The sequence below is a fragment of the Emydura macquarii genome, unplaced genomic scaffold (assembly GCF_026122565.2).
Source record: "Emydura macquarii macquarii isolate MOO-44397 ecotype Brisbane River unplaced genomic scaffold, CSIRO-AGI_Emac_v2 contig_3114, whole genome shotgun sequence".
NCBI classification, from domain to species: Eukaryota; Metazoa; Chordata; order Testudines; family Chelidae; genus Emydura; species Emydura macquarii.
In genome coordinates, this window is record NW_027133251.1 from 1,299,557 (window position 1) to 1,326,209 (window position 26,653).

Below are 26,653 nucleotides of genomic sequence, written 5' to 3' on the forward strand. Positions count from 1 at the left end.
CCGAGCAGTGGCAGATCCAGTACGTGGGGCATCGTTGCAATGAAATGAGGTGACGGTGCTGGGTGGCACCACAGCACAGACACCCAGCACCACCGCTGGCTCCTCAGTCACCGCTGGCCCCACTCTGCCACCCTAGCCCGACCTCTCTCGGCCCTCCTCAAAACCCACCCCCTCCACCCATCACTTCTTCCACCACCCTGGTTATCCCTCTCCTCAGCCCATCGCCCCGTGTTTGGCTAAACGAGCTCCTCCAGCCAGGGAATGCGTGTTGGGCACATGCACCCTCACGGACCACAGGCCCTTTTCTTCCTGCTGGCCGTGGTGGCTTTCAGGATGGGGACCATTTCATTCTGCTCTCCACAAGTCCTGACCTGCCCTTCCCGTCCTCTGCCACAGCACCTCTTCCTACTGCATGTCGGGGGAAACTGGGGGTGTACTGAAAACTGTGTTGAAATGACAAGCTGTCCCTTTAAGATTGTGAGGGGTTTCCGGGTCCCACTCTGCTGGGAAGAGTGTGACCTGGACCCGGCAAGAGGCAGTCTGCAGAAGGCCAGCCTAGAGTGAAGTGGCTGAGCTGGGTCTCGCTGATGTAGGGAGCAGCCTGCTTCGTCTCTCTCTGTTTTGGATGTTCATGCGTTAGGGTTCTGTTCATTAGTCCATTGCGACGATCCCCTATGGCCTCTACCAACAGCTTTGTCCCATTCACATCTGATGCTGGCAGGTGAGCCGTCACCAATTTGTTGCAGCCAGGTTAGCCGTGGACGACCGGGTAGTCTCTTCCAGTTTGGGGGTGGCCGATGACTAGAGCGTTTACTCAGGGCGCAGTTAATCACTCTGGGGGCTGGGACGAAGCTGTCCATGCAGGCCATGTGTCCGGATAGCGAGGGCCGACAATGGCAGATGATGTCTTTGATGCTGGCGAGTTGCGTTTTGGCGGCAACTTCGCTGTTTCTGACAAAATCAAACCAGTTTATGCAGAATCGTTGCCTTTGACAGCACACGTGGAATGCCTCCAGGCGCTGGATATCAGCCTTCAGTGCAGCCCAGGTTTCACAGCTGTACAGAAGAATGGGCATAGTACATGACTGGTAAAGCCAGACTTCGGGGCCATCTGCCAGTTTTGCTGGCCTCAAGCCTCCTGGAAGGATTGTATTGCAGAGGCCGCAAGTCCTATCATCCGCATGATGGTAGGTTGGCACTGCCCACTGGAAGGCCACTTGCAGCCCGGGTGAATGAATTCTGCAACGGCATCGACTGTGTTTCCATTTACTGTTCTGCCGGACGTACCATTAGCAGCACCCAGATTTTGGATCCTGGTCTTCACCCAGGACATCTGTAGGCCAAGTGCCGCGGACCTTGTGCTGGAAGCTTGCAAGCGATGACTGAAGGTTCGAGGTGAGTTCGTCCAGTAGGGCGCCGTCATCGGCGTAGCCCACGTGCAAAGGGTGTCCTGCGCCTGCCTGGATGCCATCGTGTCGCACGACTCCTTCTAAGAGCCAGTCGATTGCTCCACGGACCTGTGCCCATGCAAGCTTGCGTTCTTGCCGAACACCGGAGGTGGTGCTGAGCCATTCAGCAGAGCCACTTCCGATCCTTCTCCTGGCTCTGGTCCCGGCATGGAGGTCCTGTATGAGGCTGAGGATAAGTGACGGAACCCCCATCCCTTTCAATGCCTTCCACCGTGCATTTTCGGTCAACGGAGTCCAATGCTGCCTTCAGGTCCACGGCAGCGACATGGAGTGGCCGATTGAACTCTTTATGCAGCTCGGATTGCAGCCTTCATGCCAACGTTGTGTCCGTTGTTGGCTGAGCAGGTGTGAACCCGGACGGTTCAGGATGGCGTTTGGCTGAAAGCAGTGGCTGGCGTCTAGCCAGCAGCACGCGAGAAAATACCTTGCCCGGCACTGACAACAGAGTTATGACGTTCGGCTCGTGGGCCTTGCCCTTATAGAGGGCCAATGCTATGTCCTCCTTCCGTCCTGCTCGTCCAGATCCTGAGAAATAACTTATGCAGAGTGCTTCTCGATGGCGCATTTCAGCAGCTCCAGTGGAATAAGGTCGCAACCTGCTGCACGAGCGTGTTGGAGTTTCTTGATGGTAGCTCGTTCCTCGTCCCATGTTGGTGCGTCCACAGATACTACAGGGTCGTCGGCTGCCGTAGCTGGGGCATCTTTGAGGTCCTGGCTGTACATGGCCTCTGGGTAATTCACGGTGCTGGGAAAATGCCCGCTCCATCACTGGAGTATCTCTTCTTGACTGGAGCATATGGTTCCATCAGCTTTAAGGACTGGAACAGCGGCGCGGCCCCTGGTGGCACCGCGAATACGCTGTCACTCTGTGTGCTGAGCTCAAGTTATTTTTCAAGTTCGGGTTCTGGAGTCTAAGAAATAAAGGCAGGTCATACGGCTGCCTTCCAGCAAGAGGATTTATGCTTTAATCTAACGTCTCTACGCAGATGCCGTGAACAGAACAAAATCCCCCCCGTGCAGAGGGCCAGCGCAAGGCCTAGGCGTCATTTCAGTCCCATTTAAGCCCTGTGACCTCTGCACAGGGGTGGATTTCATCTGTAGGCTGCCTGTGGCCGAGGCCCTGCGTGTCGGGTGCCATGGGGCTGAGTTCTCTCCGCTGAGCCTGGGGCTAGCCGGGACAGCCTTCGGGCAGGTTCATGAGCCCAGCTGGGCTGTGGCAGCATCGCCTCTTTGGTCGGTCTGCCTATGAATGGGGCCAAGGAGCCTGCACTGCCGTTCTGCAGCAGATCGCCGGCTACTTCACGCTGATCCCTGCTGTTATGATCATGCCGATACCCCAGCCCCGTTCCAGCCCTGCTCCAGCCCACCCCAGCTCTGCTCCCTTGCCATTTTGAAGAGTGCGCCGCCCTACGCCCACCGGCGTGACCTCACGCACATGATGCCCGTGAGGTCCCGCCGGGGTGGGGGGCAAAGGGAGGGCGGAGCAGCGCACTTTTCAAAATAGCGTCCCCCGTCCGATACCGGGCAAACCATGTCCGGTTTTGTGTCAGTACCGGACGGGGGAAAAGCCTCCCAAAAACACAGCTGTCCGGTTTTAAAATGAATGAATGGCCTGTCTACGCCGGCTCTGGCTTCTGGCACCCCTCCCCAGCTCTAACTACTAGGTCAGACTGCCCACGCCCTGGTCCGGACACTGCGGACTGATTGCAGAGTAAACAGTGCCCTGATGAGAGTGAGCCCTGTCGGTCGGTGAGTTGATGCACCAGGAGAAATGAGGGACTGGGTTGGGCCAAGGATTTCCCCTGTCATGATTGTGATGTCCTTCTGCCTGGATCTCTGTGGGCTTTCAAGATGCCAGTCTCCGAAGGGCTCCAGGGCTGGTGGGATGTCATCTCCGTCAGCCCCGTGCTTTTCCGTGTCGTAATGCCACGCTACAGCATTGAACCTCAGGCTGCTCTCCTGCGCGTGTGCCTAGCTTGCCTTTCCCCCCTGCCTGGCCAAAGCAGGTGCTTGCATTGCTGACAAGGCCCCTGACATCAGCCGTGCTGGCATCGCCATTTCCAGGGAGAGGAGCGAGCCTGAGTTTGTCGGCCACAAGCCGCCCGCTGAGCAGGCCTCCACGTGCCACGGTCGTCGACTTGCTTCCCTCTCTTTGCTGAGCAGACTTTCCCGCGAATGGCTTGAACTCTCAGGAGCTGGGCCAGCGGTTTACAGCGCTACTCGCTCTGACTCCGAGACAGGCTGCACTGAACGCTATAGGCTCAGTGGTGAAATGAGGGAGAGCGAATCCATCATCGGATTTTCCTCCCGAGAAGCAGCATTTACGGCGGGGAGCTTGCACTGAGATTTGTGCTTAAAGCAGGGATTTCAGTCCCGCGTTGTGTCTGAGTAATACACTGTCTGCTCCCCAGACGTGCGGCATTTACTCTGGGAGCTCAGTGTGGATTTCCTGAAAGGACAAGAGCGAATCCCTTGCTTGGTCTGTAAGTTATGAGAGTTTTGAAACAGGCCCTTTAAAAAACTTCTCTTCTGCTGTCGACCCTTTTATTCAGCTCCTTCCGGAAAACGCCTGATTTTTCAGATTTGGAAATTGACTCAAAACCGAAGGCATGGGCAGGTTCTGAAGATGGGTGACACACCGCTACCACGCTGCCCCGTTGGGTGTCTGAGCACAATAGAAGCATATAGCCATAAATCCGTAGGAGATGGACTGATCCACAGATCTGGAAGGAAAGAGTTATTTAGGTTTTGGCGTGTCCTGCTATTTACACTGTGGGGATCAACAGCACATATGTTGTGTATCAATAGAATGATAAGGAATAACTCACAGGAAGAAACTATTGGAGCAGTGGATGAGGGATTGTAGATGGGGACAAGAAGGTCCCAAACTAGGGTTTAGGAGTATTGATTGTGGGTCTTGGGAGCACAGCCAATGAAATGATCATACCTGCTCATCTTTCTCCAGAGTGTCGTCTATCTCTCTGTCTGTCTAAAGGATTTCTAGAAGCCCCCAAAGTACCTGAGCATACCATATTTATCCCCACAGCCTCCCAGGGAAACAGGGCAGCACTGTTATCACCTTTGTACTAGAGTGATTGACTTAGAATCATAGAATCATAGAGTTGGCAGGGACCTCAGGAGGTCATCTAGTCCAACCCCCTGCTCAGAGAAGGACTAACCTCAGCTAAATAATCCCAGCCAGGGCTTTGTCAAGCCGCAGCTTAAAAACCTCTAAAGATGGAGATTCCACCACCTCCCTAGGTAACCCATTCCAGTGCTTCACCACCCTCCTAGTGAAAAACTTTTTCCTAATGTCCAACCTAGAACTCCCCCCCCCTGCAACTTGAGACCGTTGCTCCTAGTTCTGTCATCTGCCACCACTGAAAACAGCCTAGCCCCATCCTCCCTGGAACCCCCTTTCAGGTAGTTGAAGGCTGCTATCAAATCCCCCCTCATTCTTCTCTTTTGCAGACTGAACAAGCCCAGTTCCTTCAGCCTCTCCTCATAAGTCCTGTGCTCCAGCCCCCTAATCATTTTTGCTGCCCTTCGCTGGACTCTCTCCAATTTGTCCACATCCTTCCTGTAGTGGGGGGCCCAAAACTGGACACAATACTCCAAACACAGCCTCACCAATGCTGAGTAGAGGGGAATAATCACTTCCCTCCATCTGCTGGCAATGCTCCTACTAATGCAGCCCAATATGCTATTAGCCTTCTTGACAACCAGGGCACACTGCTGACTCATATCCAGCTTCTTGTTCACTGTAACCCCCAGGTCCTTTTCTGCAGAACTGCTGCCCAGCCAGTCGGTCCCCAGTCTATAGCTGTGCATGGGATTCTTCCATCCTAAGTCCAGGACTCTGCACTTGTCCTTGTTGAACCTCATCAGATTTCTTTTGGCCCAATCCTCCAATTTGTCCAGGTCACTCTGTATCCTATCCCTACCTTCCAGCGTATCTACCACTCCCCCTAGCTTAGTGTCATCTGCAAACTTGCTGAGGGTGCAATCTACCCCATCCTCCAGACCATTAATGAAGATGTTGAACCAAACCAGCCCCAGGACCAACCCCTGGAGCACTCCACTTGTTACTGGCTCCCAACTAGACATCAAGCTGTTGATCACTACCTGTTGAGCCCAATGATCTATCCAGCTCTCTATCCATTTTATAGTCCATTCATCCAACCCATACTTCTTTAACTTGCTGGCAAGAATACTGTGCTAAAGTCAAGATATATCACATCCACTACTTTCCCCACATCCACAGAGCCAGTCACCTCATCATAGAAGGCAATCAAGTTGGTCAGGCATGACTTGTCCTTGGTGAATCCATGCTGACTGTTCCTGGTCACCTTCCTCTCTTCCAACTGCCTCAAAATGGATTCCTTGAGGACCTGCTGCATGATTTTCCCGGGGACTGAGGTGAGGCTGACCGGTCTGTAGTTCCCCGGATCCTCCTCCTTCCCGTTTTTGAAGATGGGCGCTAGATTTGCCTTTTTCCCATTGTCCAGGACCTCTCCCGATCACCACAAATTTTCAAAGATGATGGCCAATGGCTCTGCAATCACACCAGCCAACTCCCTCAGCACCCTCGGGTGCATTGCATCCGGCCCCATGGACTTGTGCATGTCCAGCTTTTCTAAATAGTCCTGGACCTGTTCCTTCAGCACTGAGGGATGTTCACCTCCTCCCCATTCTGTGCTGCCCAGTGCAGCAGTCTGGGAGCTGACCTTGTCTGTGAAGACAGAGGCAAAAAAGGCATTGAGTCCTTCAGCTTTTCCCACATCATCTGTCACTAAGTCACCTCCCCCATTCAGTAAGGGGCCCGCACTTTCCCTGGCGTTCTTCTTGTTGCTAACATACCTGTAGAAACCCTTCTTGTTCCCCTTCACGTCCCTTGCTAGCTGCAACTCCAATCATGCTTTGGCCTTCCTGATTTCACTCTTGCATGTTCGAGCAATAATCCTCCCTGGTCATCTGTCCAGGCTTCCGGTTCTTGTAAGCTTCCTTTTTGACGTTTCCAAATTCACCCAGAGAGTCAGTGTTGCAGCAGGGAATTGATGCCACATCTCTTGAGGTCCCCCAGCTGGTGCTGTAACCATTGGGCCATCCTTCCTCTCCATCCCTGGAGCCTTGGCCCCCCCACCCACCATTGACATGTGTTGCATTATTTTTAAAAACCTAGAAAATTCCACTGAAACAAACATTGTTACCTTAGCACTGAAGCTGCAGAAGTGCATTTCCTTGTAACACGGGCCCTGAAAAGCCAGGAGATTGTAAGTAAAGTCAGCGTTCATAACCAATGCAATGCTAATCACCAAGCATTCGCCCGCTGCCGTCGGGGTGTCCCACTAACCTTGGAGCACAGACATCTTCACTGCCGCCCTCTATGCACACACCGAAGGACTGAAAGTCACTCTGCAACATGCAACCGTAGCAGTTTACATCAGTGTGACCAAAAACAAAATCTAGGCGTGTGGAGTGTCTGGTTCCTACCTCTGCCCATGCAGGCTGACTCCCTCCAGAAAGCAATTTCAGACGTTTCAGTGGAGGTGCTGTGTACATGACCATGAATATTAATTGTTGTTTCATTTTTCATTGATTGGTCCTGCTTTGAGCAGGGGGTGGGACTAGATGACCTCCTGAGGTCCCTTCCAACCCTGGTCTTCTATGAGTCTAAGATTCTACTGCAGCTGCACCAGAGCAGAGGTTTGCAGGCAGATTCTAGAGCGAACCCCTTCCTGTTCATACAGATGCTCCCGTGATGAGCTGTAGAAATATGCTTTATTCGTAGTTTTTTATTTCCCAGTTGCCCGCTAGAAACGGACAATTTTCAGAGATGCTGCATTCGAATAAAAGCACATGTTTTCTGCAGTGGGCGTGCTGCTATCGAGGGGAGGAAAGGCACAGATCCCCACGCCGAGCTGAGCTTAATTCAACACTCTTAAATTATGCCCATCTGTGGTACCCTCCAGGGGGCTATTCCAGAAGTTGGAGCTTTATCCGTGCTCCCTTACTGCCGCCCTCATTCCTACCTCCGGGGGGACAGGAGGGATCGCTCTTTTCCATGAAAAACCTTGGGTAGCTGGCTAAGCCAGCTTTGTGACTGCAGCCTTGTGTAAACAATCTCCAGTGAGGCCTGGAGGAGGCCGAGATCTACGTAATGTCACCGCACACAATGTGTAATGTTTGTTTCTGGAGGAAATACGTGATGGTACCTCGCATTGTGAAGGTTTTATTGGCTGGAGTTAGGGATGATGAGTTATGCAGGTCATCCCACGCTCATGTCAATTAAATCCCTCGTCATCCTGGCTTCTGTATGTGCCCCATGTGATAAAAGGAATAAGCCTCTTACAGAAACATCTTAGAGAGCCTTTAATCCTTTTATTGGTACTATTTTTTGTATCCTTCCACCTGTGGAATCAAGCATCTCTACTACATTAAGTTCTCAGCAGGCGAGAAAAATTATAACTGATCCATTTCAGAAACCTCTAAAAATGACCTAAAATAGCTTTTCTATATATAAAAATGCCACGATTTTAATGTCCATTATCTCACGACCATCCGGGCTAGGAAAAGCTACTGTAGATCATTTTTAGTGGTTTCTCAAATGGATGGGTTATGTTTTTTTCCTTGCAGAGTGTGGGCTCAAGGTACAAAGACTTTGGGGTTTTACAGATGGAGGGAGACAAAAATCTGTTAGTTGATTAATCTCTCTCTACAGGATCTTATTCTTCATTGTGTAGCATCGGATGAAATTAGTCCTTTCACACCAGCGCCACCAGCGCAGAATGGCAACATTTCACACACACTCCTTGCACTGGTGTGAGTGACTACACAGAATGCAGGGCAGGGGAGAAGGCAGCCCAAACGCTGTAGAATTATTTGACAGATGACCTGTGTCATGAGCAAAATGCTGCATCTGCTGTGCCGTATGGGGCAGGGATTCATTTAGGATGATCGGCACAAATGACCGTGGTTCTACCGCCTGCCAAGGATTTGCTCCATCCAAATTCATGCTGACAACATCTTTAGTTGACAGCGCGTCGTCATCTGTTGGTCGGCAGGATGGTCCAATGGATAGAGGATCGCTGTAGGAGTGAGGAGGTCTGGCCTCGGCTTTGCCACTGAACTGTTCTGTGACCTTGGTCAAGTCAATTATCTGTAAAATTGGGATAATGCTCCTTTGTGTGTCTGATCCTTTTATAATGTAAGCTCTCTGGGGCAGGGTCTGCCCTGTATCAGCACTTAGCACAGCAGGGCATGTAAGTATTACTCTTATACAGATAATAGTGAATTTTGTTTATGGCAAACATTTTAAAGACAAGTATGATTTTAATGTTGTAGAGTTTTTAAACCGTGAATTCCTACCATGTTCTGGATCCTGTCATCTGAAAATGGTGCATGTGGCAGGCCATGGTGGTGTTGGCTTTCTAGATGGCTTGGATTGTGTGTCCCTTGCAGCATGGGAGAGATGCTGCCCTCTAGAAAGAAAATCACCTGGACAGGTAACTGACGGAGAAGGAATGAGCACAGCAAGCCTTGTGATTAGTGCATCCCATGGGGAAAGTCGGGAAGGAAATGCTAAGTGGCCTGAACGCATCCCTGGAATAACGCAGATGACTCCTCGGTAGCAGGGATGAACTTGGCTCTGTATTTTCTATGCAAACACCAGGAGCTTTTGCGACAGGACGGTTGGATAAGAACAGGGAAGGCTGAAGTGTGACACAAGGAGCAGAGACTCAGTTAAACACAGACATTGACCAGGAGATCAAACCCGCAAGGGTTTCAGAGGATATGTGGGTGGCTTCGTGACTCAGAGAAGCTGGTAAACAGGCTGAAAGAGCAGGAGCTCTCTGCACGGAGGCAGTGGCTAAGGCAGCTGTATGAATTTCTCCATCTCTTGAACAGGAAGCAAAGGCGGAGAAGTAAATATTTACTACAGATTAAGGAGGGCGGAAGAGGTCAACTCCCATATACTGAGGAGAAAGGGCGCCAGAGGAGGCATGCAGGTTCACCAGCCGAGCAGGTTACAGGCTTTCCTGAACCCATGGGCAGGGGGCTGCCCTGGTTAGTTGGTTTCTAGCTCCCGGCACCCCACTGGCTGCAGGAGGGAAGAGGCTGTCGCCAGGAAAGAACTGGGCCTTATAACGGGAAATCAGTCAGTAGGACAGACAAGGTTGGAGGAGCTGGAAGGCAGCCAGGGATGGATTTAGTGATCATAATGTCATCAGCTACGAAACACTGAGGGGAAGGGACATGACACTAGCCATTGGATCCCAGCTTGGAGTGGATGTTTGCAGAGCTGGCTGAGATGCAGCCTGGGTCGGGGAACCCCGCGTGTAGGAGCGGGGCGGGAACGAGGCTGGGCGTCTGCCCGAAAAGAGCCGCCGGGCTCCACGGAACCCAGCAGGGATGCGAAAAGCAGGGCACGAGACAGAGGGAAGGTGTTGGGGAAACACAGGGCAGCTGGGAAGGAGGAGGACTGGGCAAGCCAGGGCCAGATCCGTGCGTTAAAAGGGGAGAGGTTAGAGAAGAAGAAAACCAATGCAGGAGACGTCTCCCCCAGTACTGAGAGCTGTGCAGAGAGGGCAGAGAAAAGGGGCTGAGGGATGAGATCCCGGCCAGACTCCAGGGGCTGTGCAGGAGAGAGGGAACCGGACACAGTGGTGTCTCGGAGCAGGGCGTTCAGCTGGGGTGGCAGCACCCGCGGGACACCCGTCTTTGTCCAAAGACAACCAGAGCAGGAGGGAACCTCCCTAGGCTCAGTCCGTCTCCCAGCAAGCAGCTGAGCTGCGCTGATGTCCCCGCGGTTGTCAGGAGGATCCGGATACCTGCGGGGTTAGGGGCACGAAGGCAACACCTCAAAGGGCAAATTCACCCCTTGGCCGAGGGTCCAACGTCAGGCCAAGGCACCGCGTAAGTAAGCGGGAGTAAATAAGTGTAGGGTATGGGTGATTGTAGCTGATATTCACGAGGGAAGGGCAGGAACAAAGCCCTAGCCCCCCTCCAGAAAGCGTTGTGGGGAGCTGAGGGGCTCACAGTTGTCCCTTTTCTCTACGAGGGGTTAGAACAAAACCCCGAGCCCTGAACTTTGCAGGCAGACGGGTGAGGGTGGGGGCGGAGATTTTGTTCTGATGCCCAGAGCTTCTCCCTGGCACTTTCCGCAGCGCCGCTGTCATGGCTGGGCTAAGAGAACGTGCTGAGAACGTGGCAGTGGGGCAGATGGGGGCGTGTGGCAGCGGGGTGGTCTGGGAATGGGGCGTGCGCTGTTCCTGTTCTGTCTGTTCCCGTCATTCCCATTCGACCTGGGACCTGGGAAACATTTCCTCAGACTCACCCCTCTGCTTTGCACCCTGACGTCGTCCTGACAGCAGCTCCCCAAGCGACCCGAGGGCCGGCGGTTCTGCTTCCGGGGCAGCAGCCCAAGGATCAGCAGAGCCTCGGTGCAGAGAGTCTGCAGCGTTCCCTTGATGGCTTTGTTTCCCCTCCTGCCTTTGTCTCTCCGGCGGCCTGGCAGCCTGGCCCGTCTCCAGCGACAGCATCAAGGAGCCCCGTATCGATCCCGGCGTGCTGCTTTACTTTCTCTCTTTAAGAGCATGGGCTGGGCTGGTGAGCTCTGCCCGCTCGAGGCGAGGGGGCTAGCCGGGATTTTGCAGGGGGCCCTGCACAGCCCTGGGGGCCCTTGGCAGCCCCACCTCGCCCTCCGGAAGGGGGGCTGGAGACTACAGGAGAGGCAGCGCGGGAGCTCAGAACCGCTCAGTGCTGTCAATGGAAACTTCTCCACCTGGTGTGGGGGGCCTGGACATAGCAACTGACGCACCGCCACGGACCGGCGCTCCACCTGGCCTGGTATCCCTCCTCCGGATGCACCGCCACGGACCCACGCACCGCCTGGCCCGGTATCCCTCCTCCGGACGCACCGCCACGGACCCACGCACCGCCTGGCCCGGTATCCCTTCTCCGGACGCACCACCACAGACCTACCGCGCCACCTGGCCTGGTATCCCTCCCCCTGGCATCCTGCCATGGACCTGGCGCACCACCTGGTGCATTATCCCTCCTCCGAGCACTTTACCACGTACCGGTGCTCTGCTTGGCATGGTATCCTTCCTCCAAGCGCTCTTCCACGGACCAGTGCGCCACGTGGTGCAGTATCTCTCCTCCGGGTGCACCACCACAAACTGACACGCCACCTGGCCCACTTTCCCTCCTGCCGCACCACCACAGACCAATGCACTGCCTACTCTGATCTCCCTCCTCCTGGCATGCCACCATGGACCGGTGCTCCATCTAGTCCAGTATCCTGTTCTTCAATAATGTTGGATGCTTTAGAGGAAGGCATGACCCCTCCACCCGCCCCAAACAGACACACACCACACCTCACTGGCCTTGGTTACACCACAGGGAGGATCTATCTCTGATCACAGCCTAGCCTGACACAGGCAGGTCGATCGCCCTTCTAATTTTATCCTCGCTGGCATCTCTGCCGAAGCTCATTTTAATTCACAAACGTGTCAAATGATGCCTCTCTGGAATCTCCCTAAACACTTGGGCCTCAGTCGTTTCCAGTGGCAGCAAGTTCCACAGGCTGATGTTCTCTCGTGTAAGGGAATCTACCATGGATGGATTGTGAACTGTTAGGGTGACCAGATGTCCTGATTTTATAGGGACAGGCCTGATATTTGGGGCTTTGTCTTATGTAGCCGCCTCTTATCCTCCATTCCCTGTCCCGGTTTTTCACACTTGCTGTCTGGTTACCCTGCCTCTGCGCTCTGCTTCTTGCCTTACTTATAATAATATAACACTTTTCATCCAACGTTTTTTACAAAGGAGGCCGCTATTATTGTCATCATCCCCATTTTACAGATGGGAAGAACTGAGGCACAAGGAGCTGAAGCAATTTGCCCAGGTCACCCAGCAGAACAGTGGCAGAGCCATGTATAGAACCCAGGTCTCCCGAATCCCAGTCCAGACCTAGCCCCGTGGTCACACTGCCTTCTTAAATGCAGAGCTTTCTGGGTCAGGCAGGAGTTCAAAGACAGGCTGCTCTATGTACCATTCAGGCCAATGTACATTTTGCTTCCTTCTCAGATCTCAGAAAAGGAAGTACATCTGCGTTTCATATGGAAATGTCCCTTTGGTTGCAAAGATGGGTTACCGGCCTTGTTTCATTGTCTTTGACTTGAGGTTTTTTTGCTCACTCAGCTTGCCAAAAATACCACCTGCTGCCCAGCGCAGAGGATGCTCCAAAAGTTTGTTGCTCCTCTCCTAGCTTAAAAACCAAAAAGAAAGTCTTATCAGCTGTATTAAGGTATTAGCATTAATTCAGCCATGGCATTCTCTGCTGTGAGCAGAAGGTCTGCAGCAAAAGTTACATGGGCTATCATTTCCCCAACTTAACACTTGGCTCTGTTTTTATTTCCCACGTCGCAGAACTCCCAAGGCCATGACAGGTGATAGATCTATGCCAGCAAATTTAAAACTGACGGAAGGAAGTGATTTGCCGTACAACACACCGTTAGCCTATGGAACTCATTGCCACCATATCTCACCGAAGCCAGGAGCTGAGCAGGATTCAGAGACGGACGGGGCATGCGTAAAACAAAGATAGCCGGATTGCGATAGTAATGATTTTGTTAAAAATGAACAAACGTTTTGAACACGCAACATAACCCTTCCCACTTCAGGGCATGAGCCGACCTCTAAATTATGGGAGTTTAGGAGGAAATGCCCCTCTGGCAGGTCATTCCCTAGTGCCAGGCAGGGCTTTACCACCCTCCTTTGAAGCAGATGGTACTGAATACTGTTGGTAGCAAGACACTGAACTAAATGAACCTGAAATCTAATATAGTCTGGCAATAACTGTCCATCTGTGTAACCAACCAACCCTACGCACATCTCTCTGTCCATCCCCCGTACACATCTATCTCTCTAGCCTTCCTTCCTTCTCTGCACGCTGGGCTCATGCTCCTGTACCCCAGCAGGCAGAGAGAGGGGGACTTTCCAGGTGGTTGATATGAAAACAATCCTTCTGAAGCTGCCGAGGGATAATGCAGCAGCGAGGCGGTTCACACGCCTTCCCTTCTCGTTGAAAAGCAGAACTAAAGTTCGAAACCCCGCCGGTGCAACTCCGGCCGTCTTCAGGGCATGGGGGAATTAGCGAAGATCGCTGATAGCTGGATCCAATTTACAAGGCGTGCGGTAGGGACAAAGGAGATGAATAATCTTCAATTGGGCTAATTAAAGACTAGTTAGAGATTAATTAAAGATATTTTGCAGGCGAGGCAGCCTTCCGGGATGGGGCAGGTAGCGTGCGGGCCTCTCCGTTAGGCTGAGGTGACCCGAGGGTTAGTGCTTGGTGAAGGAGCCCTCTGTGTTGTTTCCGCCAGGGAGGCGTGGGGAGAATTCACGCTGTATCCAGCTCCCGGCAGGCTCCCAAGTGCCCGGCGCGTTTCTGGAGCTGTGTCCTGCACGCCCTTGCTGCAGGGGGCAATGCCAGGTGAGGCCCCTGTTACCCCAAACATCTGCACTCTGCACTCGTCATGTTGTCCCCCCCGCCAGCCCCTTAATACAGCCCGTCTCCCTCACCGCACCCCCCCTGCAGCAAGCGCTGCCAGCCCCCCCCCCCGGTTCCCCACTCTGTTTTAGCACCCTGCCTGTTTGATTTTTATCCTGCCGGTGGCACCCCAGGACCAGTGTTACGATGAACTACTACCACCGTGTGGCAGCTTTGAGGTACAGCAGGCTGGTCCTTAGCCCCCCGCTCGCCCCCTCTTCCTTAAGCCCTTCATCAGGTGCGCACTTAGGGGGCCACCTGTTTTTAGCCTGGTGGTTGTTTCCAGCCCTGGTGGGATTCGAAGACAGATGGCATACGACCAGAGAGCCAGCTGGGTGCTGCTGCGCTCCTTCTCTGGGCACTGGAATGGGTTACCTAGGGAGGGGGTGGAATCTCCATCCTGAGAGGTTTTTAAGCTGAGGCTTGACAAAGCCCTGGCTGGGATGATATAGCTGAGGTTAGTCCTGCTTTGAGCAGGGGGCTGGACTAGATGACCTCCTGAGGTCCCTTCTAACTCTAATCTTCTATGATTCTACCTCCATGCAGCAGTGAAGGGGTTAAGGGTCTGGCAGGAGAGGTGGGGAATTTGGCACCGTCTCCGGCCTTGCGATTATCTGAACGGTTTTTCTGCGAAGGGGCTGCTTGAATGATTTAACTGTGAGGCTCCTTGCCTGGGCTCTGGCCTTCGTCTGTTGTCTGGAGGCTGAAATAGCCATTAGGAGCGATGCATGCCGTATCCCGCAGCAGGCTTCTCTTTCTCTCTGAGGCTCAGCTCTCAGAGGGGTCCATGCCATGCTCGGGGGCTGCTTTCTCCCAGCAGACACAGTGCCCCAAAGACCACGGGCTCAGGACAGCAAGTAGGGAAACCTGGCTCAGCTCGTGCCCTCAGGCAAGACCCTGCACCGCCCTGTACCTCAGTTTCCCCCCTCTCTTTAGTGGGAAGCAGCTACATAGGAGGGCAAATTCTCCTTCTTCTCCATGGGATAATTTCCGTGTCATCCACCGCAGCTCTGGTTTGTAATGCAGACTCCCAGCCTGGGGCGTCTGGAATGCCACCCAGCAGTCACTGGAGTCTCATGTGGGTCTCTTTCCCCCAGAGCTTTTTCTGTAAACCAGGCTCGGTGCCGGGAACGATTTGCTCATAGCAGGGGAGGGTCTCTCTCTTCGTTTTGCCCTCTGGAAAGCAAGAGCCGTTCACGGCTTGTTGACTCGGCTCGGTGACGTACCAGGAGCCCAAAGGTGCTCCTGGCTTATAATGGTTATTTATCATCCATGTAAAGCTTTAAATGTGTGTGCTCACAAAACCTGGTGCTGCCATGCTGGTGACATCATATGTGATGCTGGTGACGTCATATGCGATGCTGATGATGTCATATGCAGTGCTGGTGATGTCATGAAGCTCTGCCATGCTGCTGGCTGTGTGCATGGATAGGCCTGGGAGGTATGAGCTGCTCTAGCCACGTTCATCACCTGCCTTGGCATCCCACCCGAGTCAGGCTACCATACTGCGCTGCCAGCCAGGCAAAGCGAAGGGGTGTCGGCTTCCATGTGAATTCAGGGCCCCAGTCACACCCTGCAGACGCCACTGTGCAAGGCACGGTACAGATGCCCAGGAATCGGGCATCCCAGGATGGGGGGTGACCCTGAAGGAAGATGGGTCTGGCCAGATTTCTCCATGGGTGAGTCTGGCCACCAGCACCCCTGTCTGTCGGTCTGTCCAGCCCCATCCCCACAGTGGGCTTCCTGAATATTTTCAGATAGCAGCAAGGATAGCACGTGCCCCTCCTCCCTCCCCAGCTTGTGCATGGTACAGAGCGTGATTCGCACAGGGGGCTCTGTGCCTGTGTTGGTGCACTGACGTTGGGGTGAGTGTGTGATGATATTGTAGAGCGGAAGGTCTCGGAAGCAATGCAGTCTGCGTGGAGTTCTGTACCCTGGGGTCTCCTATCCCTAGTGGGGTGAGTCCCAGAGCAGAGGCCTGGCTCCTGACTCCATGCTCAGAAGCGTTTCCCTTGTTGCTTGACAGTTTCCATTGCGGCAGTGGAATGGAGCTGCCGGGGGAGGTCGTGGTTGTCATGGGCCCGGCGTCTCTCCCGTCGCTGTGGCCAGTCCCACGGAGGGTTCTGGACCTCGGGACAGAGACCTGGAACTGGACTCTGTATCCAAGGGGTGGCCAGAACAGAGCAGAGCGGAACGTTCCTGAGAGCCCAGTGCTGCCGTGCAGGGGGGATCTAACCCCAGCCAGCGGTTACTTGGGAGCGAAGGCCTGTCGGTCAATTGGGGTTGAGTGGAGGTCGTGTTGGCTGCTCCTTCTTTGCTTATGGAAGAGAGTCTTTTCTCCGAGAGGGCGAGGAATTCTTTCTTGTCATGCTCAGGGATATGAGCAGGCCTGGCGAGATGAAAAGCCAGGGCTGCGGCATGTCAGAGACCTTCCTGACAGCGAGCTGTACTCAATTGTGGAGTTGTTCCCAAGGGAAGAGGTGGGAGCCCTGGGCTTGGATCTTTTAAAGGTCAACTAGACAAAGCACTAGAAAATCTCTGTCTATTTCTATTGCTATGGGGGCAAGTTATATAGTGAAGTGAACCCTGCATGCAAAGACGTGAGCTGCCTAGACCTACGTAGGCAAGTGCTTAGAGCCCGGCGAAGTGCAAAGATACAGATTCCGAGGTTTTTAGGGCCAGAAAGGACCAATATGCTGGCCTAGTCTGATCGTTTATTATCAGCCAGACAAAGTGGGTGCGGGGATATCTTTCACTGGCCCAGCTTCGGCAGTAAAAGATACGGCCTCCCCCACCGTGTCTCTCTAGTATCCTGGGACCGACACAACTTTTGTTATTTGTGGTATCATAGTCATGGGCCAGGCCCCCATTGTGCTGGAGATGGGTGGACTACGGGGTCGTAGATCTTTCCCATCTGAAACTTCCTTCGTCCTCTGAAGAAGCCAGGATCAAGCCACAGGTTTTACAGCAGTTCTCCTGGCCCAGCACGCACACGAGTTCCTCCCTCACATTTCCCTGATTTTTCTCTCCTCGCTGCCATCCTTGGGGAAATGATGCCACTGACCAAATCGTTAATGTTGACCAATCCCGATGGGTAGCTTGCATTTCCCTCTGTCTTGGCCTGTTTATCCTACCCCTCTTGGTAACTACAGACCATCAGGTTTTCCCCTCTTTTCTAAGCTGCGTGTCCCCAGCTCTTCCCTCTCTTTTTATAGGACACGCTCCCAGACCCATCAGGTACTTTCATTGCCTCCTTCGGGCTCTCTCTGGTTTGCAAATCTCCCTGTTTTGTGAGGCTGATGGGACACCATGTCCTCTGAGTCGGGCCAGGGCACGTTGTCCAGACAGGACAGTCCTTGTACAATCCCATAAGCACAACAGGGTCTTAACGCAAGTGACAGCTGCCCCGAGCACAGACAGGTGCAGACGCTGTCCGCGAGAGCTAATAGCTGTACACCTGGTGCTGTATTTGGCACCACCTGCAGGTGTGTGAGGTGTGGGGCTGGGAAGATGAGGTCCCTGCCCCAGAGCGCTTGCAATCTACTTTCAGACATGATGCACCAAGGTGGAGGTGGAGATGGGCAGAAGGCCGAGCTGGGGCAAGCCTTTGCTGAGTAACTGCTCCAGATCTCCAGCCTTCCCAAGTGAGATAATGGCCAGCGGGTGTCAGCTTGATTGACCCATGCCAGCCGTAGAGGGCAGGAGACGCGCACACACGGGCATGCACACTTGAACTGTGCCGTGCTCCTCACCACATGTCCAATTTCAGAGCAGTGCCTACCTCCTGCATCTCCCCAGTAGAGGCATTAACAGGTGGTGGCACCAGCCTATTACCGGCAGACAGTGAGTATTGGGTGCAATGTTCCCTGCCTCGGCACCCTATAGGTGCCAGCAGGTTGCTGTGGTTCAACCCCAAAACAGGGCAATGACATTTGAGTTCCGGCTGTTTCCCTCCCTCTCTACACACACGCAGCCTTTGTAGAACACTGCATCCATCGCGTGCGGGTAGCTCAGAGCCGAGGGCTGTCCCTGTTCTCAAAGCTGACACCTCCCAGAGCCAGGAGGAAGAAGTCCCACCCCGGCCGGCATTGCGGAGCGACGTTCTCCGGCCTGCCTTGGGCAGGACAATCGCACTGGCCCCTTTTGACATCTCTGAATCTCTTCAGTGTCGCTGGATTGTGTCACCCGCTGTTATGCCCAGTCCATGAGAATAACGTGCATCTGGGGCAAGCCGGAGTGTGCTACCTACCTGTGTGTTTTACCTCCCAGGGGGTGGACAGGAGACCTAGTATTACAGACTCATAGACTTTAAGGTCAGAAGGGACCAATAGGATCATCTAGTCTGACTTCCTGCACAACGCAGGCCTCAGAACCTCACCCACCCACTCCTGGAATAGACCCTGACCTAGGACTGAGTTACTGAAGTCCTCAAATCATGGTTTAAAGACTTCAAGGTACAGCGAATCCACCAGCAAGTGACCCATGTCCCATGCTGCAGAGGAAGGCGAAAACCCCCCAGGGCCTCTGCCAATCTGCCCTGGGGGAAAATTCCTTCCCGACCCCAAATATGGTGATCAGCTAAACCCTGAGCATGTGGGCAAGACTCACCAGCCGGACACCTGGAAAGAATTCTCTGTAGTAACTCAGAACCTGCCCCATCTAACATCCCTTCACAGGCCACTGGGCATATTTCCCGCTAGTCGTCAAAGATCAGTTAATTGCCAAATTAGGCTGCCAAATTAATTGTCATCATACCATCCCCTCCATACATTTATCAAGCTCAGTCTTGAAGCGAACTAGGTTTTTTTGCCCCTACGGCTCCCCTTGGAAGGCTGTTCCAGAACTTCACTCCTCTGATGGTTAGAAATCTTCATCTAATTTCAAGTCTAAACTTTCCAAAGGCCAGTTTATATCCATTTGTTCTTGTGTCCACATTGGTGCTGAACTGAAATAACTCCTCCCCCTCCCTGGTGTTTGTCCCTCTGCTGTATTTACAGAGAGCAATCATATCTCCCCTCAGCTTTCCACCAGCTAAAGGAGCTCTCCTTCTGCTCGTGCGTCAGAAGCTTTTGTCCTGGAAGCAGAAGCAGCAGGGTTGTAGGGTGCGTGTGAGTTGTGCCGCAGTGGTGCCCATCAGCCGCATGCGTTGCACAGTTTCAGAGCAAAGCTCTGCGTGGCTCCAGCTGACTCAGGGAAGTCCTTTAGCCCGTACTCTACGGGAGGTCAGACGAGGTGACCACAACGGTCCCTTCTGGCCTGGGAATCTGTGACTCCGTGTTGGGAACCTCTTAGAAGTGCACACAGCTCCCTGCAGGCTGACACGGCAGCCCGGCTGCCTCCCGATTGCGGCCTGCTGGGGTGAGGGTTGCGCCTGGCCTGCGACTGCTCAACGGGTTCTGCCCTCTCTAGCAGCTGGCAAACAGCTGGTAGGCACAATTAGGACCTCACCCATGAGGTGCTCCTGGGGCAGGGTTTCTGTTGCAGGAGAGCGGCCGGGAAAGCCTCTTGCAGCGTCCCGCCTCTCCGTGTTCCCTCCGTCGCCCGGAGAGGAGTCACCGTGACGTCCCCGTTAGTAATCTGGCTTTCTGCTTCCCGGCAGCCTCACCCAAGGAGCCAGTGCTGATGTGCCGATCCAACAACTACCCCAAGGGATTCTACTGCAGCTGGCACCTGCCCAGCCCCACGTACATCCCCAACACCTTCAATATCACCGTCATGTAAGTGCCTGGGGCCCAGGGGGAGGGGAAGGGAGGGCAGAGGTGCCTCTTTGCAGGGGGCAATTTTGTCTCCAGAACCTAGGCCAAATCTGGAATAAATCTGGAGTCGCTCCCTGGAGTGTCTTGGGAGTAGTGCCTCCCGGTCCACACCACGGACACAGCACACCTCAGAGGTACCCGGGGTAGCAGCATGTCCCAGAACACGGGGCGCCGTTCTGAGGGGCAGCCAGCTGTGCACAGGGGTGATGTTCCGGTGTCAGCCAAGGGCCATCACATCCCTCTCGGCCTGCATCATACGCCGGAGCGCAGCTGGCCCGGCAGTGGGGAGTGCCATCCGTTTCCATGGTGCTCCTGGCAACGCCTAGCTGATCACACAGCGACATGTCCGCAGGAGCCCCTGGGGGAGTCTTGGGGTGTCCCTATACCCTGCCCAAAGGACGGACACTCCCTTCCCAGACAGCACCGCCTCGGCCGGGCTACGCGGCAGAGGGGTCTAAGTGCTGCGGTTTTCCTACGTGACGGCCACCTGCTGGCCTGTGTGACCTGCGTTTGTCACCTCAGTCCTAACGGGGAGGAGTCCACGCCACTCCAGATCTCGATTAACCCTGGCCCTAAACCTGACTGCGTGTGGACAGGGAAGGCTCATCTCAATCCGGGTCGGGGGGTGGGGGGGTTAGGGTTAGGGTCCTTGTTCTGTGGATGAATCAATGGGTTTCTGGCTCCAGGGCTGTCAATCAGCACAAAATTCCCCCTCCAAATGGTTTAAAGTCACGGGGAGCGTGTGAGCCTGGGACGTGCCCTTTGGAAGGGAATCACCTCTTCGGCTCTGCGTCTGGCGCAGCCCGTGGGAGCCCTGGACGGTGGGGAGGCAGCTTTGCACTGGGGGGCCATGGCAGAGTCCATGCAGAAGCTGAGAGCGCCCCCCTGGCTGCGCCGCCAGATCCGTTTCTCGCTGGGTGCAGTCACGGGAGGCTGGGGGAAGGCCCTGCTCAAACTCGGGGTCACAGTCTCACGGCACACTGGGAAAGCGGGAGCAGCTCAGCCCAGGAGCCAGAGAAAGAGTTTCACCCTGAAAGTCAAACCTCGAAAACAACAGGTTTCTTGGCTGGGTTTGTGAGGAGGTGGAGCGTGCTTCAAGATAGACCCAACAACTTTCCCCGTCCCCGGCTTTCCCCACACGGCAGGAAACCCCTGAGGTGATGCAGCTGAGGTCTGACCCAAAGAGGAGGGCCCAGGGGAAGATGGAGGAGCAGGGAGTCTCTGCAAGGCTGAGGGCAGGTCTAAGCTGAGAAAAGAGCAGGATAATTAGGGCCAGGCAGAAGCTGCGGGTTGCCAGCATGGCCCTAGCCCTGGCCCCGTGCGCCCCTCTGTCACACTGAGCACTGATCCTCAGGGTAACTCCTCTTTTCTCTTCTTTTCTGGTTTTGACAGGCATGGCCCAAGAGAGTTGGTCTGTGAGAAAGACCCTTTCCCCAAGAACAGGTGTCACATCAGATATCTCCAGCTCTTCTCCACCGTGAAGTACAAGGTGACCTTGACAGTCACGAATGCTCTGGGCAGGAACTCCACCACAATCACCTTTGACGAGTTCGCCATAGGTAACTTCCGTGGCCGGCGCTAGGCTCTCGGAACCAGGCAGACGGTCGGACTTGTTCTGCATGTGGCCTTTTCTTAGATCCTTTAACCAGCTGGGGGGGTGATGCTGGGCAGAGGTGCCAGGTTGACAGCCCTGGGAGCAGACCCTTTCGTTATCCACAGAACAGAACCATCCAGGGCAGCGGCACGGCATGCTTTCCCCACAATATCCCACCCGTGTGCTTGACCCATGTCCTTCAGGGACCCCTTCGAGTCATGAGACGGGAGGTATGGTCTCCGTGGGCCATGTAGCCGTTGGCTACTCTGCTGACGGGAAGATAGTCCACACCAACTACAGTGGTGCTTTCCTGAGTGTTTTGTTTAGGACACGGGCTGTGACCACTAGTTCAGTCGGCCACCAAACAGGTGTCCGATGACAACACTGACCGAAGCAAGATTTGAGTGGGCAGCCCCCCGAGCTGTCTAATTTCCTGTTTATCGTCTGGTGTGTTTCCTGTTTCCCATCTCTGGCTGCCAGGATCAGAGCTGTCAGAGCGGTCTGCAAAATGTATGCTCAGCTCCTTTCGACTCAGAGGTGGTTTGGGGTGGGAAGCAGTCCTCTTTCGGAGTGGTTCCACTGTCCGTGCCCCATTCTGAGTAGGAGAAAGACGTTCCCCCCAGGGAACTGGTGCAGGAGGAGAGGGCTTCACGACTTGCACAAGACATACTTATTCCCTGTTTTCGCTCATCCAGTCAGGGAGCAGAAATAATACTGCACCATGTGACTCGGCGGACCAATCACATGCCACGCATGATAGACAGTGACAATGAGTCATTCAGAAACAGCCTATCGGCTGGACTGTGTACCCGTAAAGCGATGGCTAAATAGCTCCCTCGTCTCAGGTTCTGCGTGGTATGGGATCAGCTATGTTGGGAGACGCAGACGTCTCTTAGGAGAGGGAACACAGCAGACACATGGGACAGGCTGTTGTTATTGAGCTGTGTCAGTCTGGCCAGGGCTGCATCGTGCTGGGTGCTTCACAGGCATACAGTAAAAGACCTTTCCTGCCCAGCAAGCGCACCATCTTCATCTAAAGCAAGAGATGGGCGGAAGAAAACAACCGGGGAAGGAGGGTTAGCTATGGTGTCATTGTTATTTATGTGTGTTACCGTAGCACATAGGGACCCTAGTCGTAAACCAGGACACAGCTGTGCTAAGTTGTGTGTCCACAGTTCATAGGTGACTCAAACTGCTCCTGGTCTCAGCCAGCCACCTGTCTAGCTGTACTGTATAATGGATCCTTACTGAACCCGTTTCAGGATCCAGTTGGCTCTCATGGTGACATCTGTCCTAGCCACTCACTGGCATGTTTGGTGCCATTCTATGTGTAATAATGGTGATAATCACCCAATGGCACCATGCTGGGTGCAGCGACAAGAACCCAAAAAGAATTGGACCTTGCATATCTCGAGCATCCTTCATCTCCAGGGAACCCAAAGCCCCGCACAACCCACAGAGGAATGTGTTATCAAACTTTCCATTTGGCTTTGATACTGTCTATTCAGGTCTAGAAAAGCTTTGGCTGAATCTCAATGCATCTCAGACTTTGTCATAACCTGGTGGATTGAGCAATTAAGATGAAAATATCACGGATATTCTTGTGTTTCTGGTTCTGGCCAAAACCAGACCAAAAATGTAAACACAAGAATTAACCAACTTTCCTTCCGTTTCCATCAAGATACAAGTTTTCTTCCATTTGAGTTGGGAGAAAAGGCTTTGGGGAAGTGCGTGTTTTCCCAAAACGAATTTGTCCGTTCTTAAAATAAAAACAAAAACCAGACAAAGCAAAGCCCAGAATGAAGTAAAACTATGTGCTGGTTACACAAATTCTCCATCAGTGATTGGTCTGTAAGAACAAGTCCATGACATCCCTGCAATCCAGTCAGTGTTCAGTCAGTGTATTTGATGTGAATATGTCAGTTCTGGGAGAGAGAAAGATGGGCAAAATCCATGCTTGGTGCAAGCAGGTGCAACGCCATTGATTTCAGCTGAGTTGCTTTCACTCACCCCAAGATGGATTTGGCCCCTGTGTTGTTCTAAATTCAGGCACCAAATCTTGACAGTGAGGGTGATTGTGAACCCTTTGTGCTGTGTTTGTACAGCAGCTAGCTCAGTGAAGTCCTGGTACATGACTAGAACTCCTAGACACTAGAGTGATACAAATAACAAATCCTAATAATAGTAGCTGGAACAACTTACGCTGGGGTGTGGTGTATTCTCTCTCCATCACGTGGAGTCTTTAAATCAAAACTGGCCATCTTTCTAAAAGACACACGCCTTAAATGAAGGTGCCCTCTAGTTCCACTACAAGTTGCTGGACTCAGTGCAGGAATCGTTGAGTGAATTTCTATGTCCTGCGCTCTGCAGCAAGTCAGACTAGACGATCATACTGATCCCCTCTAGCCTGAACATCTACAGAAACAATGACTTTACATCTGCAGGGAGTAAGGTGATAGACGCCCCAGTGATGAGTAAGGGTTTAATTAGGCAGCTGGGGAGACAGCAAAGAAATTATGGGATGAAGTCATCTGCAGAGAACCTACACAAACTTTTCTACACAACCCAAATTGAGCTTCTTTTGAGGTCTCAAGGATTTTGCTTACCTTTAAATAGATATTTAGCAAATCCAGCAGGTAGGGACAAAATCCGAAAGTCCAAGACACAAAATGAGTTATACCTAGCAAGGGACGTAAAAGGCAAGAAGACGAGGTTCTTTAAATACATTAGGAGCAAGAGGAAGAGGAAGGAAAATGTAGGTCCTCTATTTAGTAGGGAAGGAGAGCTAATAATGGATGACATCAAGAAGGCCGAGGTGTTTACTTCAGTCTTCACTAAAACAGTCACTAATGGGGACCAGATACTAAACACAATTCATGGTAATAACAAAGGGGAAGGAACGCAAGCCAAACTAGGAAGGAACATGTTAAAGAATAGTTAGATATGTTAGATGTAGTCAAGTCAGCAGGGCCTGATCAGATTAAATTTAGGGGACTTAAGGAATTTACTGAAGCAATCTTGGAACCATTAGCTCTTCTTTTTGAGAACTCCTGGAGAATGGGTGAGGTCCCAGAGGCCTGGAGAAGGGTAAACATAGCACCTATCTTTAAAAAGGGGGACAAAGAAGACTCAGAGAATTGTAGACCAGTCAGCCTCACCTGGAAAGATACTGGAAAAAAATGATTAAACACTCAGTTTATAAGCACCTAGAGGATAATATGGTGAGCCGGACTAGATTTGTCGAAAACAAATCATGCCAAAGAAATGCCTAATTTCCTTCTTTGACAGGGTCACTGGCCTAGTGAATAGGGGGATGCAGGAGAAATGATAGATCTTGATTTTAGAAAGGCTTTTGACACAGTCCAACATGACATTCTCAAAAACAAAAGGGGGAAATGTAATCTAGATGAAATTACTGTAACGTGGGTGCACAGCTGGTTGAAAGACCATACTCAAAGAATAGTTATCAGTCATTCGCTGTCAAACTGGGGGGACATATCTGTTCCCACAGGAGTCAACCCTGGGTCCAATATTTTCATTAATGACTTGGATAACACAGGGGAGAGTATGCTCATCAAATTAGCTGGGAGGGATTGCAATCACTTTGGAGGACAGGATTAGAATTCAAAGTGACTTTGACAAGATGAAGAATCGGTCTGATTTCAGCTCAGTGAAATTCAGTAAAGACAAGTGCACAGTATTACACTGAGGAAGGAAAAATCAAATGCACAGCTACAAAATGGGGAATAGCTGGTTAGGTGGTAGCACTGCTGAACAGGACCTGGGTTATTTGACCATCCAACGTGTCTTTAAAAACGCTAATATCATTCTGGGCTGTATTAACAGGAGTCTTTTACGTAAGACACGGGAGGGAATTGTCCCACTCTACTCAGTGCTTGTGAGGCCTAAGCTGCAGTACTGCATCCATTTCTGGGTGAGACACTTTAAGAAAGATGCAGACAAACTGGAGAGAATCCAGAGGAGAGTAACGAAAATGATGAAAGGTTTAGAAAACCTGGCCTATGAGGACAGGTTAAAACAAGTGGGCATGTTTAGTCTTAAGAAAAGGAGACTGAGGGGGGATCTGATAACAGTCTTCAAATATGTTAAGGGCTGTTATAAAGAGGATGGTTGTCAGATATTCTCCATGTCCACTAAAGGTAGGACAAGAAGTAATTGCCTTAATCTGCAGCAACGGAGAGTTCAGTTAGATATTAGGGAAAACTTTCTAATTCTAAGGGAAGTTAAATGCTGGAACAGGCTTTGACGGGATGTTGTGAAATCCCCATCACTGGTGATTTTTAAGAACAGGTTGGACAGACTGCTGTCGGGGACAGTCTAGTTTACTGGGTCCTGCCTCAGGGCAGGGGGCTGAAGTAGATGATCCCCCGGCAGCCCTTCCAGGCCTACACCCTATGATGTGTAAAGCATTTTGTTCATGGTCATGCACCTTTGCTCTCTCTGTTTGGTGTGGAAAGTGGCACAGGTAGGAAGTAACCTCAGGTAGCTGGTTACCTGCTCTGCCTGCCCTATCCCTAGCCATTCCTGCGTCTGGGTTAGGACATGCCACTGCAGGTCTCAACTCATCCTTGACTGGCCTTTTCATTCCCAGGTTCGATCAGACCCGGGACGCCCCACAGTGCAGTTCCGCTTGTGGAAGCTGCCGTGCAAACTCGTGTCGTGCTCAGAATGGTTCTATCTCAACTAGAATTTAAATTTGTGATATTAACGAGCTCCGTCTAATGATCACCTTCTAAAACTCCAGTCAGGACAAAGCCATTAAACTTCAGCACAGGCTCAACTGTGTTAGCTAGAACCCAGGTTTTGTAACCCGCTAAAATTGAGCTAACGTTGATCAAATGTATCCCGACTGGTGTCAAAGAAGAACTAGATAAGTTCATGGAGGATAGCGTCCATTCATGGTCAGGGTTGCAACCCCATGCTTTGTGTGTCACTGGCCTCTCTTTGCCAGAAACTGGGAGTAGATGACGGGATGGATCACTCGCTAATTGCCTGATGCCTGAAGCACTTGGCATTGACCACTGTCAGCAGACAGGATACTGGGCTAAATGGACTGTTGGGCTGACCCAGTATGGCCGTTCTTAGATTCTTTTTAAGGGGAACTTTCAACAGAGTTAAACAACCCTGACTGAACTAACTTGATTAACATTAGAAGGAGGCTTGAGGAGCAAAGCATCCACTAGGAGTAGTTTGGGGAAGCCATCTTACTAGTTAGACGATAGAGTTTGAGAAATGTGTGCACAGGATTATATGATGC

The 26,653-nt window shown here is 52.4% G+C and overlaps 1 protein-coding gene across 4 annotated transcripts in view; it reads left to right on the top strand.

The window, feature by feature from the left end:
* CNTFR (ciliary neurotrophic factor receptor) overlaps positions 1–26,653 on the top strand; it is a 384,981-nt gene that overhangs the window by 310,963 nt on the left and 47,365 nt on the right. For all 4 annotated transcript variants that reach the window (XM_067530844.1, XM_067530842.1, XM_067530843.1 and 1 more), the window contains exons 5-6: positions 19,625–19,742; positions 21,174–21,340. In XM_067530844.1, the coding sequence (XP_067386945.1) occupies positions 19,625–19,742; positions 21,174–21,340 (285 nt within the window). The remainder of the gene's footprint in view (positions 1–19,624; positions 19,743–21,173; positions 21,341–26,653) is intronic.